At 36.6% G+C, this 21,798-nt stretch overlaps 1 protein-coding gene across 3 annotated transcripts in view; it reads left to right on the forward strand.

Moving 5' to 3' along the window:
* Positions 1–21,798, forward strand: part of ALS2 (alsin Rho guanine nucleotide exchange factor ALS2) — a gene marked incomplete at both ends in the record, with an annotated part of 68,775 nt that overhangs the window by 34,433 nt on the left and 12,544 nt on the right. For 2 of the 3 annotated variants that reach the window (XM_079710338.1, XM_079710339.1), the window contains 12 exons: positions 3,762–3,893; positions 4,297–4,425; positions 4,795–4,865; positions 5,263–5,329; positions 11,300–11,502; positions 11,622–11,687; positions 12,716–12,814; positions 15,055–15,219; positions 16,359–16,470; positions 16,683–16,760; positions 20,482–20,615; positions 21,516–21,683. In XM_079710338.1, coding sequence (XP_079566464.1) covers positions 3,762–3,893; positions 4,297–4,425; positions 4,795–4,865; positions 5,263–5,329; positions 11,300–11,502; positions 11,622–11,687; positions 12,716–12,814; positions 15,055–15,219; positions 16,359–16,470; positions 16,683–16,760; positions 20,482–20,615; positions 21,516–21,683 — 1,424 coding nt within the window. The remainder of the gene's footprint in view (positions 1–3,761; positions 3,894–4,296; positions 4,426–4,794; positions 4,866–5,262; positions 5,330–11,299; positions 11,503–11,621; positions 11,688–12,715; positions 12,815–15,054; positions 15,220–16,358; positions 16,471–16,682; positions 16,761–20,481; positions 20,616–21,515; positions 21,684–21,798) is intronic. The other variant, XM_079710340.1, reaches the window with a different exon arrangement.

Raw genomic sequence — 21,798 nt, forward strand, 5'->3', positions numbered from 1 at the left:
CTAGTGTTCTTTGCTGTAGATTCAGTTTCCTCTCAGGACCTTAACAAGATTAATTTTATTCATTTTATGAAAGTCTGAAGTTGAGACCCAGTTGTGCTACTCATTCAATAGTTGTCCAAGTTTGAGTACGTACTGAGTACAATTAAACAGAGCTGTTTAAAACCCTGGCTTCCTATATAATGACACACACTTGTATGGCAGTGGCATTAGCACCTAGCCTGGACTCATGATAGACTTATGCCAGGTATTTGGGTCACCTTGGCATATGCTATGAGAAATCACAGCGTTACAGGATTTTCTCAAATGTTAACAAGTTCACTTTCTGTATTAAATTAGTTAGGTGGCGTCCTAGAAAATTAACACTGCTCTAGGATATGGGTGTATGTTAAAGCTGGTCCTAAGACAGTCACCTTTGAAATTGTACTGAAATGTGTTGTTTTATTTTGTTTCCATTCTGAAGGGCTCTAGAGAAACCATAATGATTCCAGGGTTTCTTATAGTTCAGGATTTTTCAAATCTTGGAATCTATCTCCTTCTCTGGACAGATACTGTCTCCAGAGTGGTCTAGGAATTGATGTGGCCTTTCTATGTTTGATCCTACTGTGGTCTTGTGGGTCTGTTCTTTTGTCTGGTTTCAGTGTTACCCCAAACTGATCTAATTTCAGCTATGAAGGTTTGAGCTACACAAATATCCCAATGAGATACAGATTTCACTCAGTATGTCCTTAATTAATCAAAAATCAGCTAGATCAGCTTGGAATTGTTCAGAGTCTGATACTGTACTATTTCCAGTCTGAAGAGTCCTAATTCTGTGTAAAAAATCCACGCTCTTTTAGTTTGGAATTAAAGGCCCTTCACAGTCTGACACTCTCTTTTGTTTCTAGACTTATAGTCTACCCTGTGTCCTACATGTTAATTCAGATTCCCTGGATATAGTTCTCATATGCTTTATATTTCCTTCCTGAAACACCCTACGTCTATCATCATTATGGGAAACCTTCAAGGCTTGAGTCAAAAATCTTTTTCTCATGAAAATGAAGCCCTCTCTGACCATACTCCACTCCTTTCCCTGCCCATCTCTTAAGAATTAGTTATTCCCTTCTCTGTGTTTTGCTAGTACTTTATGTCCCCATTATTTTCTTATCACATTATGTCGGTGATCCTCAGCCAGGGTTGGGGATCAAAATCGTCTGTGTTTTTCAAAACACGTGGCTATGTTCCATCACTGCGAATTGTTATTTAGTAAGTGTAAGGTATAGCTGAGACATTATATGTGTATAAAATTCTTTAAATAAAAATAATACCTAATATTTATTAAATGCACTCCATGTGCCAGGTACTGTTCTAAGCATGTTATATATATTCATTTAATCCCCACATCGACCCTGTGAAATAGATATTATTATTGTCATCCCCCTTTTTCAGATGAGAGAATTGAGGCATAGCTGAGAATTGGTAGAGCTAGAATTCATATCAGAGCATTCTGGCTCCAGAGTCTCTTCCTTTGACTATTTTACTATATTGTCTCTTCCAATAACCTATTAACAAAACCACTGTATTATTCTGGTATGTTATATGTTTTTCTGTCTTCTCTGCCTAGTTATAAGCTCCCAGAAGACTAAAGATTGTGCCTTACTTATTTTTTTATCCCTAACACTCAACAGAATATTCCATATGTAGTAGATACCATTAAATGTTCCTTAAATGAATGGAAAAAAATGGATATGAATGACTGAAAACTGTGGAATGTAAAGTAATTACGAATGTGAGGAATCATCTTTTCATCTTACCTTTTGCTCACTCTCCACAAGACACCGCAATTATACCCTATCCCGTGGTTGATTCTCAAAGCTTGGTCACAGACACCTGGGGGTTCTAGAGACCCTTTCAGGAGATGGCAGGATCAAACTGTTTTCAGGACAGTACTAAGACATTTGCCGATTACACTGTGTTGTTGTTTGCACTGATGGTGCAGAGATAAAGATGGGTCAAACTGCTGGCTCCTTAGCATGAATCAAGGCAGTGGCACCAAACTATACTCAGTCATTGTGTTCTTTGCTGGCATGTACTTGCAGTTAAAAAACAAAATAAACAAACAAAAATTTGCCAGTTTCACTTAAAAAACATTCTTGGTAAAGCAGTAAAAATTATTAATTCTTTTTAACATCAACCACTGAGTATACATCTTTTAAAAACCAAAAGATATAATTGACATATAACATTTTATTAGTTTCAGGTATACAACATAGTGATTCAGTATATGTACATATTATGAAATGACCACAGTTAAGTCTAGTTAACATTTATCACCACACACAGAAATACAACATCTTTTTAATATTCTGCATGATGAAATGGGGAGTACACAGAAAGCAGCTCTGCTGCATCCCAAGTGCAGCAGAATGTTTTTGTATGAATGTTTTTCAAAGAAAAGCACAAGATTGAGATTGTTCGAGTTGAAAGCTGCCTTTTTCTTTTAAATGTGGAACGCTTCACGAATTTGCACGTCATCCTTGCTCAGGGGCCATGCTAATCTTCTGCATATCGTTCCAATTTTATTATATGTGCTGCTGAAGCGCACTTTTTTTTTTTTTTAACTTGAAAGAACAAGTGACAGATAAACTATGGTTATTCAGAGTTGGGTATTTGACAGATACTTTCTCAAAAAAGGGAGTTAAATGAGCCTGTCACTTCAAGGATAACAACTGACTGTATTTGTTGCCAATGATAAAATCTGAATTTTTAAGCAAAAATTAAAATGTGGAAAACGTGTGTATCACTGCAAGCTTGGCATTTTTCCAATATTTAAAGACTTTCTGATGAGATTGGTGATGATTTAATGTGCTTTTTGATACAATAAAATGTATCAACATTTGGAAGATCTGCATAATTCACTGAACCAGTATTTTTCAAATGTCTAATTCACATGTTATAAAATCATGAATAGGTTAAAAAAAATCTATTCAAAGTGTAGGATAGACCAGTGAATTTTAATGTAACAGGGTACAAAGAGTTTGATGTAGTTTCAGATTCCACATTTTAGCTAGTCTTTAAGAGACTACCACTTAACAAGTTTTGGTATAGTTTCAAAGGAGAATATCCACAATTATATGAAATGGCTATTAAAATCCTCCTCCCTTTTCTGACTATATATCTTTAAAAAGCAAGATTTTCTTCATTTATTTCAAATAAAGAATCTTAACAGATTAAATGCAGTGGCAGATATGAAAATCCAGCCATCATCTTTTAAGTCAGATAATAAAGAGATTGGAAAAGATGTAGAACAATGCCACTTTTCTCATGAAACATTTTTTTGTTTTGGAAATTTTAGTTATTTTTCATTAAAAATGTTATTGTATTTGAAGTGAGTTAATAAAGATTTAAAGTTTTTTAAACTTTATTTTCTGATATGGTAAATATCAGGAGATAATAACCCACAGAAGCAAAACAGAGGGATCCCAAGACCAAAACCCCTGAGAATTCCTGTCCTATTCTGAGTTCTCTGCTGCTGTCCTCACTGATAACTGTCAGTGTGTATTTCTTTTCCCCTTGAGTTCTTCCCCTATTTCATATGTACCTGTATGTGGTAGGATTTTCTGGAACCAGTCTTCTTTTTCCTCAGCTCCCTTTAGTGTACCATATCTGTTCTTAGTCTGGCTTTCCTCCCTAAATTATTACTACATATCTAAACCACACTGAGTCTACAAATTCTGGACAATTGCTTTATATTCTTTTTTCCCTCCTTAATTATTGGCCTCTAGACATCTCCAGAATACCAGAAACTGCAGGATTCCAGTTCTTGTTATGAGTCTCTTGCTCTCCATCTCGGCAGGAAAAGGAAGGAAGCAGAATACACACTGGGTTTCTGGAAGACCTTTCCTGGAAAAATGACGGTAAACCGTGCCAATTGTTGATATCCCAGCAGACAGCAGGCTTATCCATAACAGCTGCCATAATTTTCTCAGTTTTTCACTTATTTATGGTAATATTGCTTTAATGACCCCTTTTCTAAGGGCAACGAAGGACCACAGCAGTGGGGGCTTTAAATATCACCACCTTCCCTCATGGCTAGGAATCCTTTCTGAATATGTCTCTCCCTCTTTTGTTTTTTCCTATCTTTTTATTTTCCTTTGAGCACTGATTTTGTGAAATGTTTGGATCCCGTCTGAACTTAGGTTTAACACCAAGCTAAGCTATGACCAACACATTCTCCTAAATGGGATTTGTATCTTTTTCATCTTCTCTTTGCAGAAAATAATTTTGATACTTCAATTTTGTATTTGTTTTTAATCCCAGGATTCCTTGAGGAAGCCAGAGCGTCGACTGCTGTGTGAGAGCAGTAACCGGGCCCTGTCTCTGCAGCACGCTGGGAGGTTTTCTGTGAATTGGTTCATTCTCTTCAATGATGCCCTAGTCCATGCCCAGGTAGGCTGGATTCCTAACCTTAAAAGAGGCCCTGGAAGGTGCAGTACTATGAGTATTTAATTAATCGTAGTATCAGTTTATTTTACAGACTATTGTGATTTTACTGAAACTCTTGAGTAAAAGAGACTGTTTAGCTTGCTTTTGTGGTACCGGCCAGATTTCAGGGAGCTTTTTTAGTTTCCAACTTGAAAATGAGTGTCAGCCATCTGAAGGGGTCCTTGCAGCAGACATGGCGAGACCATTGGGGTTAGTTATGTTATGGGGACTATGTGGCTGAGGTGGACTTAACCATTTGAAAGGGGCTCTGCAGCAGCGACCCCAAGGCCCACATGGGCTTTCTCAGATGTTTCTCCATGTTCTTTGTTTTAGTTCTCCACACACCATGTTTTCCCTTTGGCCACACTGTGGGCAGAGCCACTTTCTGAAGAAGCTGGTGGTGTGTAAGTGTCCCCCCAACCTCATTCCCTTCCTCTGTTACTTACCCAGTTTGTTTCCTTAGATATGAATAAAATGGGGAGGCTCAAGAGGCCTCCCCATTCTGCACAAGAAGGCTTACCCTCCCAGTACGTAGGCAGTAAGTGCCCTGCTGTGAAGAACATGACAAATCATGACAAGTGGTGGAAGGGCTTCTCCATTGTTCTCATCCCCATTGTTTAACCCAGAGAAATAACTGTGTCCTTTTCCCACCGTGGGAACCACACCCGGAGTATTGAATATATTTAAATTTAATTGACTTCAGATCCCTTTGAAATAAACAAGTTGCTTTTCATATTTGAGGATTGATGTTGTAATGACAGGTTGTCATACTGACTGATCTTTGTCCTTGTGAACATTTAGGAATGGCCTAAAGATAACTACACCCGAGGAGCAGTTCACTCTCATTTCATCAACACCCCAGGAAAAGGTTAGTCCATCATGGTATTTTCTTTCCATCTTTGGCCTGGCTCTTTCTGTCTCTTATGGTGGTAAGAAAGAAATAAAAATTGTTCTTGCTTGCCTAATGATCCATAATTATGTCTGATAAATCTTCATTAAACCAAGACTGTAGAATTTTGTTGTTGTTCTTTATTTTATTTTTTTATGCATCAGGTTCTTATTAGTTATCTATTTTATACATATTGGTGCATACATGTCAATCTGAGTCTCCCAATTCATCACACCACCACCACCACTTTCCCCCCTTGGTGTCCATGTTTGTTCTCCACATATGTGTCTCTATTTCTGCCTTGCAAACCGGTTCATCTGTACCATTTTTCTAGATTCCACATATATGCATTTATATATGATATTTGTTTTTCTCTTTCTGACTTACTTCACTCTGTATGACAGCCTCTGTGTCCATCCGCATCTCTACAAATGACCCAATTTCTTTCCTTTTTATGGCTGAGTAATATTCCATTGTATATATGTACCACATCTTCTTTATCCATTCGTCTGTCGATGGGCATTTAAGTTGCTTCCATGTCCTGGCTATTGTAAATAGTGCTGCAATGAACATTGGGGTGCATGTGTCTTTTTTTTTTTTTTGCGGTATGCAGGCCTCTCACTGTTGTGGCCTCTCCCGTTGCGGAGCACAGGCTCCGGACGCGCAGGCTCATTGGCCATGGCTCACGGGCCTAGCCACTCTGCGGCATGTGGGATCCTCCCGGACCAGGGCACGAACCCGCGTCCCCTGCATCGGCAGGCAGACTCTCAACCACTGCGCCACCAGGGAAGCCCGCATGTGTCTTTTTGAATTATGGTTTTCTCTGGGTATATGCCCAGTAGTGTGATTGCTGGGTTATATACAGTAATTCTATTTTTAGTTTTGTAAGGAACCTCCATGCTGTTCTCCATAGTGGCTGTATCAATTTACATTCCCAGCAACAGTGCAGGAGGGTTCCCTTTTCTCCACACCCTCTCCAGCATTTGTTTGTAGGTTTTCTGATGATGCCCATTCTAACTGGTGTGAGGTGATACCTCACTGTAGTTTTGATTTGCATTTCTATTTTGGAGATTAATCCTTTGTCCGTTGATTCATTTGCAAATATTTTCTCCCATTCTGAGGGTTGTCTTTTCGTCTTGTTTATAGTTTCATTTGCTTTGCAAAAGCTTTTAAGTTTCATTAGGTCCCATTTGTTTCTTTTTGTTTTTATTTCCATTACTCTAGGAGGTGGGTCAAAAAAGATCTTGCTGTGATTTATGTTAAAGAGTGTTCTTCCTATGTTTTCCTCTAAGAGTTTTATAGTGTCCGGTCTTACATTTCAGTCTCTAATCCATTTTGAGTTTATTTTTGTGTATGGTGTTAGGGAGTGTTCTAAGTTCATCCCTTTACATGTAGCTGTCCAGTTTTCCCAGCACCACTTATTGAAGAGACTGTCTTTTCTCCATTGTATGTCCTTGCCTCCTTTGTCATAGATTAGTTGACCATAGGTGTGTGGGTTTATCTCTGGGCTTTCTATCCTGTGCCATTGATCTATATTTCTGTTTTTGTGCAAGTACCATATTGTCTTGATTACTGTAGCTTTGTAGCATAATTTGAAGTCAGGGAGCCTGATTCCTCCAGCTCCATTTTTCTTTCTCAAGAATGCTTTGGCTATTCCAGGTCTTTTGGGTCTCCATACAAATTTAAAAATTTTTTGTTCTAATTCTGTAAAAAATGCCATTGGTAATTTGATAGGGATTACACTGAATCTGTAGATTGCTTTGGGTGGTACAGTAATTTTCACAATATTGATTCTTCCAATCCAAGACCATGGTATATCTCTCCATCTGTTTGTGTCATCTTTGATTTCTTTCATCAGTGTCTTATAGTTTTCTGAGTACAGGTCTTTTACCTCCTTAGGTAGGTTTATTCCTAGGTATTTCATTCTTTTTGTTGCAGTGGTGAATGGGATTGTTGCCTTAATTTCTCTTTGTGATCTTTCGTTGTTAGTGTATAGGAATACAAAAGATTTCTCTGCTTTAATTTTGTATCCTACCACTTTACCAGATTCATTGATTAGCTCTGGTAGTTTTCTGGTGGCATCATTAGGATTCTCTATGTATGGTATCATGTCATCTGCAAACATGACAGTTTTACTTCTTCTTTTTCCAATTTGTATTCCTTTTATATCTTTTGCTTCTCTGATTGCTGTGGCTAGGACTTCCAAAACTATGCTGAATAAGAGTGGCAAGAGTAGACATCCTTGTCTTGTTCCTGATCTTAGAGGAAATGTTTTCAGTTTTTCACCATTGAGAATGATGTTTGCTGTGGGTTTGTTGTATATGGCCTTTATTATGTTGAGGTAGGTTCCCTCTGTGCCCACTTTCTGGAGAGTTTTTATCATAAATGCGTGTTGAATTTTGTCAGAAGCTTTTTCTGAATCTATTGAGATGATCTTATGGTTTTTATTCTTCAGTATGTTAATATGCTGTATCACATTGATTGATTTGCATACATTGAAGAATCCTTGCATCCCTGGGATAAATCCCACTTGATCATGGTGTATGATCCTTTTAATATGTTGTTGGATTCTGTTTGCTAGTATTTTGTTGAGGATTTTTGCATCTATATTCATCAGTGATATTCATCTGTAATTTTCTCTTTTTGTAACATCTTTGTCTGGTTTTGGTATCAGGGTGATGGTGGCCTTGTAGAATGAGTTTGGGAGTGTTCCTTCCTCTACAATTTTTTGGAAGAGCTTGAGAAGGATGGGTGTTAGCTCTTCTCTAAATGTTTGGTAGAATTCATCTGTGAAGCCATCTGGTCCTGGACTTTTGTTTGTTGGAAGATTTTTAATCACAGTTTCAATTTCATTACTTGTGATTGGTCTGTTCATAATTTCTATTTCTTCCTGGTTCTGTCTTGGAAGATTATACCTTTCTAGGAATTTGTCCATTTCTTCCATGTTGTCCATTTCATAGGCATAAAGTTGCTTGTAGTAGTCTCTTATGATGCTTTGTACTTCTGTGGTGTCTGTTGTAACTTCTCCTTTTTCATTTCTAATTTTATTGATTTGAGTCCTCTCCTCTTTTTCTTGGTGAGTCTGGCTAATGGTTTATCAACTTTATCTTCTCAAAGAACCAGCTTTTAGTTTATTGATCTTTGCTATTGTTTTCTTTGTTTCTGTTTCATTTATTTGTGCTCTGATCTTTATGATTTCTTTCCTTCTACCTAACTTTGGGTTTTGTTTGTTCTTGTTTATCTAGTTCCTTTAGGTGTAAGGTTAGATTGTTTATTTGAGATTTTTCTTGTTTCTTGAGGTAGGATTGTAATGCTATACACTTCTCTCTTAGAACTGCTTTTGCTGCATCGTGTAGGTTTTGGATTGTCGTGTTTTCATTGTCATATGTCTCTAGGTAGTTTTTGATTTCCTCTTTGATTTCTTCAGTGATCTCTTGGTTATTTAGTAACGTATTGTTTAGCCTCCATGTGTTCGTGTTTTTTACATTTTTTTCCCTGTAATTTATTTCCAATCTCATAGCATTGTGGTCAGAAAAGATGCTTGCTATGATTTCAATTTTCTTAAATTTACTAAGGCTTAATTTGTGACCCAAAATGTTATCTATCCTGGAGAACGTTCTGTGTGCACTTGAGAAGAAAGTGTAATCTGCTGTTTGTGGATGGAATGCCCTATAAATATGAATTAAGTCCATCTGGTCTATTTTGTCATTTAAAGCTTGTGTTTCCTTATTAATTTTCTGTCTGGATGATCTGTCCATTTGGGTAAGTGAGGTGTTAAAACTCCCCCACTATTATTGTGTTACTGTCGATTTCCTCTTTTATAGCTGTTTGCATTTGCCTTATGTATTGAGGTGCTTCTATGTTGGGTGCATATATATTTATAATTGTTATATCTTCCTCTTGGATTGACCCCTTGACCATTATGTAGTATCCTTCCTTGTCTCTTGTAACATTCTTTGATTTAAAGTCTATTTTATCTGATATGAGTATTGCTACTCCAGCTTTCTTTTGATTTCCATTTGCATGGAGTATCTTTTTCCGTCCCCTCACTTTCAGTCTATATGTGTCCCTAGGTCTGAAGTGGGTCTCTTGTAGACAGCAAATATATGGGTCTTGTTTTTGTATCCATTCAGTGAGTCTGTGTCTTTTTGTTGGAGCACTTAATCCATTCACATTTAAGGTATTTATCGATACGTATGTTCCTATTACCATTTTCTTAATTGTTTTGGGTTTGTTTTTGTAGGTCCTTTTTTTTAAAAATTAATTTATTTAATATTTTTGGTTGCATTGGGTCTTTGTTGCTGCCCAGAGGCTTTCTGTAATTGTGGCGAGCGGGGGCTACTCTTCCTTGCAGTGCGCGGGCTTCTCATTGCAGTGGCTTCTCTTGTTGCAGAGCATGGGCTCTAGGTGCGTGGGCTTCAGTAGTTGTAACGCAAGGGCTTAGTTGCTCCACGACATGTGGCATCTTCCCGGACCAGGGCTTGAACCTGTGTCCCCTGCATTGGCAGGCAGATTCTTAACCACTGTGCCACCAGGGAAGCCCTGTGGATCCTTTTCTTCTCTTGTGTTTCCCACTTAGAGAAGTTCCTTTAGCATTTGTTGTAGAGCTGGTTTGGTGGTGCTGAATTCTCTTAGCTTTTGCTTGTCTGTAAAGCTTTTGATTTCTCCATCGAATCTGAATGAGATCCTTGCTGGGTAGAGTAATCTTGGTTGTAGTTTCTTCCCTTTCACCACTTTAAATATATCATGCCACTCCCTTCTGGCTTGTAGGGTTTCTGCTGAGAAATCAGCTGTTAACCTTATGGGAGTTCCCTTGTATGTTGTTTGTCATTTTTCCCTTGTGGCTTTTAATAATTTTTCTTTGTCTTTAATTTTTTTCAGTTTGATTACTATGTGTCTCAGAATGTTTCTTCTTCGGTTTATCCTGCCTGGGACTCTCTGTGCTTCCTGGACTTCGATGGCTATTTCCTTTCCCATGTTAGGGAATTTTTTTTTTTTTTTTCAGTACACTGGCCTCTCACTGTCGTGGCCTCTCCCATTGCGGAGCACAGGCTCCGGACGCGCAGGCTCAGCAGCCATGGCTCACGGGCCTAGCCGCTCTGCGGCATGTGGGATCTTCCCAGACGGGGGCACGAACCCCTGTCCCCTGCATTGGCAGGCAGACTCTCAACCACTGAGCCACCAGGGAAGCCCAGTTAGGGAAATTTTTGACTATAATCTCTTCAAATATTTTCTCGGGTACTTTCTCTCTCTCTCCTCCTTGTGGGACCCCTATAATGCAAATGTTCATGTGTTTAATGTTGTCCCAGAGGTCTCTTAGGCTGTCTTCATTTCTTTTCATTCTTTTTTCTTCTGTTCCACAGCAGTGAATTCCACCGTTCTGTCTTCCAGGTCACTTATCCGTTCTTCTGCCTCAGTTATTCTGCTATTGATTCCTTCTAGTGTAGTTTTCATTTCAGTTATTGTATTGTTCATCTCTGTTTGTTCGTTCTTTAATTCTTCTAGGTCTTTGTTAAACATTTCTTGCAGTCTTCTCGATCTTTGCCTCCATTGTTTTTCCAATGTCCTGGATCATCCTCACTATCATTATTCTGAATTCTTTTTCTGGAAGGTTGCCTATCTCCACTTTATTTAGTTGTTTTTCTGGGGTTTTATCTTGTTCCTTCATCTGGTATATAGTCCTCTGCCTTTTCATTTTGTCTATCCTCTGTGAATGTGGTTTTTGTTCCACAGCCTGCAGGATTCTAGTTCTTCTTGCTTCTCTGTTGTTGTTTTAGTGTAGCAATTTAAAACATAAAGCAGTTCATTTCAAGAGCCAATCAGTATTCCTCAATAAGGAGAGTATTAGGAGTCAGAAGTTTTTTCACACCAAGGAAAGCTAGCAGGATTTAAAGCAGTGCTTGATGAGTTGTTGCCTTAAGCTTACTGGAATTTACTTTTTGTTCCTAGGCAAAGTGGCTCCGGGCTATAAGCCAAGCTGTAGATCAGGCTTTGAGGGGGACGTCTGATTTTCCACCTTATGGAAGTGGCAGCAGTATTCAGAGGCAGGAACCACCCATTTCACGCAGTGCCAAATATACTTTCTACAAGGATCCTCGCCTAAAGGATGCAACCTATGATGGACGTTGGCTTTCAGGCAAGCCTCATGGCAGGTGAGAATGTTTACAGTTGGATTTATGCCTGGAGTCAGGATGGTAGTCTAATTACTGCAAAAGTACTGATTATCAGAAACATTAATTGACATGTATTATTGTTTACTTATGCATTCCAGAGGGGTTTTGAAGTGGCCAGATGGAAAGATGTATTCTGGCATGTTCAGGAATGGCTTGGAAGATGGGTAAGAACTTCGTGAACATGAGTGTAAATTCAACTACAGACTTAAATTATGTTATTTTGTGTTTAGAGTTATCTTCAAGACAGTTAGTAGAATTTTGTTTTGTGCTTTTGGAAGTGTATTAGGGCTTATAATGCACATGTATGAACATGAAGAGAGCTAGGAATCCAGGGTGCAGCCTGGATTTGTCTAGAATGAATCACTTACCTTGACAGCTGTGTTACCTCAAGTTACACAGCTTCCATTTGTTGACGTGGGACTGTGTTTTCTATCCGTTTCTTAGTTGTAAAGACTGAGGACCTTGGGTAATGTTGATGTGGAGATAGTTGATATAGAAGTGCACCCTTTACACAAAGGACATAGAGAAATTTTCCTTTCAGTAGTTTTAATTCATCTTTAACTTCTGTGATCTGTTGAAGGGGAAATCTTCTAAATGATATGGTATCCTAATGGTACTCATATGACACTATTTTTATATAAACTTATGTTTTCTAACACTGTAAATATATGGCAGTGAAGTATTTTGTATCATGTTAGAGAACTGATATATTTTACTATATCAAAAGATTATTATATAAATTGTGTAGGTGATTTTTTTTGTGTGTGATAATATAAATTTTTATGATGTCTTTTAATCTCCATTTAATAGAATTTCAGAATGAGAAGAGACATGAGATAATCTGATTTACCCCCCTTATTACACAGATGAGGGAACTGGGTACCTGGATTTACCCAAGGTGATGCAGCTAATTAGTGGCAGAAATAGGCCTAACCACACGTTTTCTGTTTTTCACTGGACTTGGGATAAAACACCTAATTGCTCTGTGTAGTGGTGTTGATGTCCCACTCCTCTAAGACTTGCCACATAGCTTAGGTGATAGATAACAGCTTAAGCCAAGACCCCATTTACCCTTTTCCTCCTCTAGGTATCAACAGATCTTTTCTCTGTTCTTGTTATATTTGCCAATGTATACACATAAAAGGTGAATATGGCATAATGCATCTTAAGATGTTTTTATTCCCCTTGGCAGGTATGGAGAATACAGAATCCCAAACAAAGCACTGAACAAAGAAGACCATTATGTGGGCCATTGGAAAGAAGGAAAAATGTGTGGTCAAGGAGTCTATAGGTAATAGCATTAGAAATGTTGCTGGACTGGTTGGTGTTGCTTGTTCAAAGAATCATTTAAACCTAAATGTTTGTGTAGCCAAAGTTTCCAAGCAGTAAGTTTTATTTATTTTTCTTATGACTGAAGCTATATAGAGTCTTCTTTAAAAGATCAACCTCTCATCTATCACAAGATGAAAATATTAGGTTATTATTTAGTTCTTCACAAAACTGTGTAAACCTTGTAAACCATAACTTTCTCATAGAATCTCCTAAATATCTTGCATGTAAATTTATCTTATATTTACTGCATGACTCTGATATGGACAAAGCCTGTCATTCTTTCAGAGATGACTCATTATTTCATTTTCCCGTAAGGGACTAAATACACATTTTTCCCCATGTTAACACAAAATACCGCCCACAACATCTTCAACTTCTTAGACTCAGTCATTCAAAAATGAGATTTTTATAGCCAAAGCCATCTTGAGGAAGAAAAACGGAGCTGGAGGAATCAGGCTTCTGGACTTCAGACGATATTACAAAGCTACAGTAATCAAGACAGTATGGTACTGGCACAAAAACAGAAATATAGATCAGTGGTACAGGATAGAAAGCCCAGAGATAAACCCACACACATATGGTCACCTAATCTATGATAAAGGAGGCAACAACATACACTGGAGAAAAGACAGCCTCTTCAATAAGTGGTGCTGGGAAAACTGGACAGCTACATGTAAAAGAATGAAATTAGAACACTCCCTAGCACCATACACAAACATAAACTCAGAATGGATTAAAGACCTAAATGTAAGGCCAGACACTATAAAACTCTTAGAGGAAAACATAGGCAGAACACTCTATGACATAAATCACAGCAAGATCCTTTTTGACCCACCTCCTAGAGAAATAGAAATAAAAACAAAAAGAAACAAATGGGACCTAATGAAACTTCAAAGCTTTTGCAAAGCAAAGGAAACTATAAACAAGACGAAAAGACAACCCTCAGAATGGGAGAAAATATTTGCAAATGAAGCAACTGACAAAGGATTAATCTCCAAAATCTACAAGCTGCTCATGCAGCTCAAAAAAAACAAACAACCCAATCCAAAAATGGGCAGAAGACCTAAATAGATATTCCTCCAAAGAAGATATACAGATGGCCAACAGACACATGAAAGGATGCTCAACCTCACTGATCATTAGAGAAATGCAAATCAAAACTACAATGAGGTATCACCTCACACCGGTCAGAATAGCCATCATCAAAGAATCTACAAACAATAAATGCTGGAGAGGGTGTGGAGAAAAGGGAACCCTCTTGCACTGCTGGTGGGAATGTAAATTGATAACAGCCACTGTGGAGAACAGTATGGAGGTTCCTCAAAAAACTAAAAATAGAACTACCCTTTGACCCAGCAATCCCACTACTGGGCATATACCCTGAGAAAACTATAATTCAAAGAGTCATGCACCAAAATGTTCACTGCAGCTCTATTTACAATAGCCAGGACATGGAAGCAACCTAATCGTCCATCGACAGATGAATGGATAAAGAAGATGTGGCACATATATACAATGGAATATTACTCAGCCATAAAAGAAATGAAATTGAGTTATTTGTAGTGAGGTGGATGGACCTAGAGTCTGTCATACAGAGTGAACTAAGTCAGAAAGAGAAAAACAAATGCCATATGCTAACACATACATATGGAATCTTAAAAAAAAAAAAAAAGGTTCTGAAGAACCTAGGGGCAGGACAGGAGTAAAGATGCAGACGTAGAGGATGGACGGGGAGGGGGAAGGGGAAGCTGGGATGAAGTGAGAGAGTGGCATGGATATATATACACTACCAAATATAAAATAGATAGCTAGTGGGAAGCAGCTGCATAGCACAGGGAGATCAGCTCAGTGCTTTGTGACCACCTAGAGGGGTGGGATAGGGAGGGTGGGAGGGAGAACGCAAGAGGGAGGAAATATTGGGATAGATGTATATGTAAAGTTGATTCACTTTGTTACAAAGCAGAAACTAACACACCATTGTGAAGCAATTATACTCCAATAAAGATGTTTAAAAAAATAAACACCATGAGAAAAAAAAACCAAAAATCAGATTTTTTGATTGGTGAAAAATAGTCATATAAAAAAATAATTACAGCTATCAGTGAGACATGAGTATAATTTTGAATTTCCTAAACTTTGTAAAAATGAGCATCAGAACTCAGTGTGCTTGTGATCTTTATTCATTCTTTCTAACCACAGTTACGCCTCTGGTGAAGTTTTTGAAGGCTGTTTTCAAGATAACATGCGTCATGGTCATGGTCTCCTACGAAGTGGAAAGTTGACTTCATCTTCTCCCAGTATGTTCATTGGCCAGTGGGTAATGGATAAGAAAGCAGGATATGGTGTCTTTGATGATATCACTAGGTACAGTATCCTGCTTCTAATCTCACAGTTTAGCGTGAGAGGATAAGGTTCCACTACTTCTCCCAAAACTGATGATTTTATGAAGGCTGAGCACCTTAATTTGACAGTATTTCGAACATTTTTAATAAGACAGAGTTGTCAGATGTCATTTTATGCATTTGTTTGTGAACCAAGCAACAGGTTACTTCTTTACAAGATCAAGATCATTCAGAATTAACATTGGTACCATTTTCCTTAAAGCTTCACACATAAAAAGCTTTTAGTGTCTCAAAGAGGCTACCAAATCTTTGACTGTTATACAGAGAGAAACCTTTAATGCAGTCAGTAGGTAACAGGAGTAAAAGTTTAGGAGGATCAATGGAAATTCCCTTTTGGGGTCGTAGAATAGTATCTAAACACCTTTCTGCCTAGGTCTTCCTATCAGGTTAGAGAGTTGTAACCATGCCAGCAACCCAGGAATCAAGCTTGGTTAAATTCAGTTAACTAAACCTTGGGGAGAAATATAGTTCTTTTGCCTCTGTATTTGATTTGGCCTGATTTGCTTTTGGACTAAATATATACTCTTCCTCTCATATTATTGTCATAATGTGTGATTAAAAAATTTTTGCTGCTATCACTAAAATCCATGATTATTTAACAGGTAGTCTGTACTAATTTTAATTTTTTTAGTGGAGATTAGTAAGATTTCTCGACATTTGAGTAGGTGAAGAATGAACCTTCTTTTATGATAAATCCCATTTCTTTTAAGTTAGTAAACTTTTGGGTGAGAAAATATTGTGCATAGGTTGGAGCCTACCTTTTGAGTGACTCATTTTGATGACATTATTTAGAGTTGATTTCTTGGCATTAATTAAATATTTTAAAGTTATCAAGGAAGTACTGGAAGTATATACAGATCTATGTCTGGTAGACTATAATGTTAAATTCCTGAGAGAACATTGCTCTGAGTAGGATATATTTTACAATCACATTGTCCCATGTTTGAGGAGACAGAGTTGACCACTTTGACTAGAGAAATGGAACAGATACCAACCTAGGGGTGAGGCTTGGTACCTCCCGTGTGATAATTATTTTTTCCCCACCTCATCTTTATCATCATTGATTTTTTATTTCATTTCTTTTTTTTCTCCTATTTGCAGAGGGGAGAAGTACATGGGAATGTGGCAAGATGATGTATGTCAAGGGAATGGTGTGGTAGTTACCCAGTTTGGATTATACTATGAAGGCAACTTCCACCTTAATAAAATGATGGTGAGTGGAATATTTTACATATAGTTACTGTTGACTTTTTGAAACTCCTATGTCCTTAACTTTTTAACTCATCTTTTTATTAGTGTTCTACCTTTCCTAGTACTATTTTTCTTGTCTTAAGATTATGTAAGGCTCTGGGGGATGTGACTGTGGGTATCCTAAGTTACTGTGTGTTTTATGTGTTGTGATTTTTGTTTTGTTTCTTCACATAGGGAAATGGAGTTTTACTTTCTGAAGATGATACTATCTATGAGGGAGAATTTTCAGATGATTGGACCCTGAGTGGAAAGGTTGGAAACTTCTTTCTTTCTCTGATAATCTTTTACTGATTTTTTCCTGACCTTTAAAAAAGCTAACCTATAATAAAATTCACCTGTTTTAAGCGTACATTTCAATGATGTTTAGTAAATACACAGAGTTTTGCAACCATTACCACCATCCAGTTTGAGATCATTTCCATCACCCAAAAAGATTTCCTTCACCATCTCCTGCCCATTTGCAGTCACTCCCTGGTTTCACCTCCAGTCCCAGACAGCCTCTGATGGACTTTATAACCAAAGATTTGCCCTTTCAGGTCCTTTCATATAATTGGAATCATACAACAAGTATTCTCTTCCCTGTGGCTTCTCACATTTAGTATATTTTTGAGGTTTTTCTATATTGTGGCATGTGCAGTACTTTATTCCTTTCTATTACTGAATAAAAACCACGTTTTGTTTATCCCTTCACCAGTTGATGGGCATTGGATTATTTCCAACTTTAGACTGTTTCCAACTTTGGGCTACTATGTGTACTGAAGTTGACTGCAACTTCTTTTTTTAGTTGAAATATGGTTGATTTACAATATTGTGTTAGTTTCAGGTGTACAGCATAATGACTCAGTATTTTTGTAGATTATACTACATTATAGGTTATTACAAGGTAATGGGTATAATTTCTTGTGCTATACAGTATATCCTTATTGCTTATCTATTTCATATATAGTTGTTTGTATCTGTTAATCCCATACCCCTAATTTGTCCTTATACCATCCACTCCCCTTTGGTAACCACAAGTTTGTTTTCTGTATGTGTGAGTCTGTTTCTGTTCCATTTACATTTAAAACTTCTTGTGTGAACATGTGTTTTCATTTCTCTTGGGTGGATACCTAGGAGTGCAGTTGCTGGGTTGTATGGAAAATTGTTGCTTAACATATTAAGAAACTGCCAAACTGTTTTCCAAAGTGGCTGCATCATTTTACATTCCCGTCGTCAGTGTATGAGGATTCTAATTTATTCACATCTTTGCCAGTATTTTTTATTTTCTTTTTTTCCTCTTTGTCATTCTAGTGGGTGTGAAGTGATATGGTTTTAATTGACTTTCCCTAAATGACTAATAGACTCATTATAGAGCATATCTTCATGTACTTACTAGCCATTCATCTGTCTTCTTTGATGAAATGTATATTCAAATATTTTGATATTTTAAGAATTTGCTTGTTTATAGTCTTATTGAATTATAAGGATTTCTTTATATAGGCTGGATACAAGTTCTTTATCAGATACAGGGTTCACAAATATCTTCCTGTAGTCTGTGACTTGTCTTTTTGTTTTCTTTTTTTTTTTGGAATCATCTTTTTGTTTTCTTAATAGTGCCTTTTGAAGTACTAAAGTTTTTAATTTTAATGAAGTCCAGTTTATCAAAAAAACTTTATGATGAATTTGCCTAACTCAAGGTTACTAAGATTTTCTTCTGTGTTTTCTTTGAAATAGTTTTAGCTCTTATGTTTAGGTCTATGATTCATTTTGAGGTAATTTGTGTATGATGTGAATTAAAAGTCTAAATTTATCTTTTTGCATGTGGGTATCCAATTGCTTCAGCAAGTTTTCCCATTGAGTTTTCTTGACACCTTTGTTGAAGTTAATTCACTATAAAATGTGTTTATTTTTGGACTCTGAATTATATTCCATTGATCTACGTGTCTCTCCTTACGCCAGTACCATGCTGTCTTGACTACTATAGATTTCTAGTAAGTTGTGAAATCAGGAAGTGTAAGTTTTCCAACTTTGTTCTTTTTAATAATAATTGTGGCTATTCTGGATCCTTTGCTTTTCCATATAAATTTTAGGACTGGCTTGTTAAAATCTGCAGAAAGCCTGCTGAGATTTTTATAGGGATTATTTTTACAGATCAATTTGGGAAGAATTACTATCTTAATAATATTGAATCTTCCAATCCCTGAATGTGGAATGTCTCTCCATTTATTTAGATCTTTTTAAATTTCTATCAGCAATATTTTGTAGTTTTCAATGTGGATCTCTTGCATATCTTTGGTTAAATTTATTCCTAAGCATTCTTTTTGATGGTATTATAGAGAGAATTGTTTGTTTAATTTTATTTTTGGATTGTTCATTGCTATTATATAAAAATACAATTGATTTTTGTATTTTGTTCTTATATCCTGAAACCTTGCTGAATTTATGTATTAGTTCTAGTAGGATTTTTTTAAATGGATTTCTTAGGATTTCTTGCATACAGGATCATGTTGTCTGCAAATAAAGACAGTTTTACTTCTTCTTTTGCCATCTGGAAGGATTTTTTCTTCTTGTCTGACTGCACTGGCTAGACTCTCCAGTAGATGTTGAATAGAAGTGGTAAGAGTAGACATCCTTGCCTTTTTCCCTGTTTTAGGGGAAAAGCATTAAATCTTCCACCATCAAGTATAATGTAGCTGAAGATTTTTCATAGATTCATCAGATTGAGATAGTTCCTTTCTATTCCTAGTTTGTTGAGAGTTTTTATTATGAACAGGTTTTAGATTATGTCAAAGGGCTTTTTCTGTGTCTATTGAGATGATTATGTGGTTTTTGTTCTTTATGCTATTAATACAGCATATTATATTGGCTGCTTTTCTGATGTTAAAGCAACCTTGTTTTCCTGGGATAAATCATACTTGGTCATGGCATATAATCCTTTTCATATATTGCTAGAATTAATGCTAATATTTTGGTGAAGATTTTTACATTTATATTTATGAGGTATTTATTATATTTATGTTTATAGTTTTCTTTTTTCATGATGTTTGTCTTTGGTACTGAGGTAATACTGGCCTCATAGAATGAGTTGGGAAGGGTTCCCTCCTTCTCCATTTTCGGAAAGAATTTGTAAAGTCTTAGTGTTATTATTGCTTCTTCAAATATCTTAGAGAATTCACCAGTGAAATCATCTTGGCCTGAGCATTACTTTGTGAGAAGGTTTTTAATTTCTAATTTAATTTCCTTACTTCTAATTAGTCTATTCAGACTTTTCATTTCTTCTTGGGGCACTTTTGGTAATTTGTTCCTCTTAAGGAATTTTTCTGTTTCATCTAAGTTACCTAATTTATTGGCATAAAGTTGTTCTCTTAGTATTCCCTTCTAACCTTTTTAATTTTTGTAAGGCTGGTGTAATGTCCCATTCCTTGATTTTGTAATTTTATGTCTTCTCTCTTTTATTTCTTGATCTAGTTAAGTGTCTTTTTTTCTTGATCAGTCTTACTAAGTGTTTGTCAAGTTTGTATATCTTTTCAAAGAAGCAACTTTTGGCTTCATTCATTCTTCTCTGTTTTCTGTCTCATTGATTTTTGCTCTAATTTTTATTATCTCCTTCTTGCTTTGGGTTTAGTTTGCTTTTTCTAACTTTGTGAGGTGGAGTTTTAGATTACTGATTTGAGATCGTCCTTATTTTATAATATAAATGTTTACAGCTTTAAATTTGCCTCTAAGTACTGCTTTAGTAGCGTCGCATCAATTTAGATAAGTCGTGTATTCATTTCATTCAGGTAAAAATATTTTACCAATTTTTCCTGTGATTTTTCTTTAATCCACGAATTGTTTTCATACACTCTTTTTGTACATGCATGTACATACACCTTTTTAAAAAGAATTAGGGACTAGTTAAAAATGAAAATGTTAACCATTTAGTGCTTTTTTTCTTGATTTTTAAGATTGAAAATATTTCCTCTAATTCCACATTTTTTCTGACTTTACCTAGGGAACATTAACTATGCCAAATGGAGACTACATTGAAGGTTATTTTAGTGGAGAATGGGGATCTGGGATAAAAATCACTGGAACGTACTTTAAGCCTAGTCTGTATGAGAGTGATAAAGACAGACCTAAAGTTTTGTGAGTAACTAGTGTTAATTAAGGATTAATTATTGAATGTTTTGAGTTGTCTTGCTTTTATCAAAGCTGGTTAATATTTCAAATGCAGGACAAGTTTTTAAATTCTTTTTGTCTTTAAACAATGTATAACCTTGAATTGTAAACTGAAACTGCTATAGATAGCTAAATCTGTATTCTTGGCTTAGTTTATAGCTGTAGAGCTTAAATGTTTAAAATGATGATAGTTCTGTGTGCGGGAATAATCTTACTGTTAATGGCGCAGGTATCCAAGTTGATTGAAAGAGAGGTTTTAAATGGAAGCCCTGCACAACTTGATTTTGAAAAGTAAAGGTCAATCCTATATATACACTAATACGCTGCATATATTGGGAAAAGTCAAAGTCTTTAAGTGTATGATGTTTTTCCTCCAAGATTTTGGCATATGCTTATTTCCCTTTATTGTTTCTAGCTTTAGCTTTGTTTTTGTATTTTGATAGCATCTCAGATTCTTTGTTTTCATGGGAGCTTGATATACTTTCTATACCATGTTTATTCTTAGTATTTTTAGAACCCAGTATATAATGCATTTCACAATTCTCAGTATGAGATGTGCAAGGCACAGGAAGTCCTCATTTTAGTAGGGATCAATTTTGCAACATCAATTCTATGGAAATGTAGAAAGCAAAGGAGTCAGTTCTGATGTGCTTCCTACTTAATTCATATACTTTAGTATCTAATAAACACTAAGTAGCTAAAAACCATCCATTTAAATTTTTATTCAGTTTTTAAACAATGGAACCACCATCAGTTTAGGCAGTTTTTGTCACAGAAGTATTTGCAGTTGTATATTAGAAAGTTTCTGTTCTTCAGGGTTTTTGCACAAAATAAGTGATTAATGAGAGGCTGACGTGACCTTGTTAGCAGGAAGCTTGGAAACCTGGCAGTGCCGGCTGATGAGAAGTGGAAAGCAGTGTTTGATGAATGTTGGCATCAGCTTGGCTGTGAGAACCCAGGCCAAGGGGAAGTTTGGAAAGCATGGGACAATATTGCTGTGGCCCTGACTACCAGCCGGCGCCAACACAGAGACAGGTGCGTGAATGCCTGCCCAGCATAGGGCAGAGCCTGGTAGGAAGATGAAACTTAAACCAGTAAGTTGTCAAGGCTTCCCACATTTAGTTTTTAAACATAACTTAAAAGTCAATTA

Source organism: Hyperoodon ampullatus (genome assembly GCF_949752795.1).
Source record: "Hyperoodon ampullatus genome assembly, chromosome: 8".
Classification (NCBI taxonomy): Eukaryota; Metazoa; Chordata; class Mammalia; order Artiodactyla; family Ziphiidae; genus Hyperoodon; species Hyperoodon ampullatus.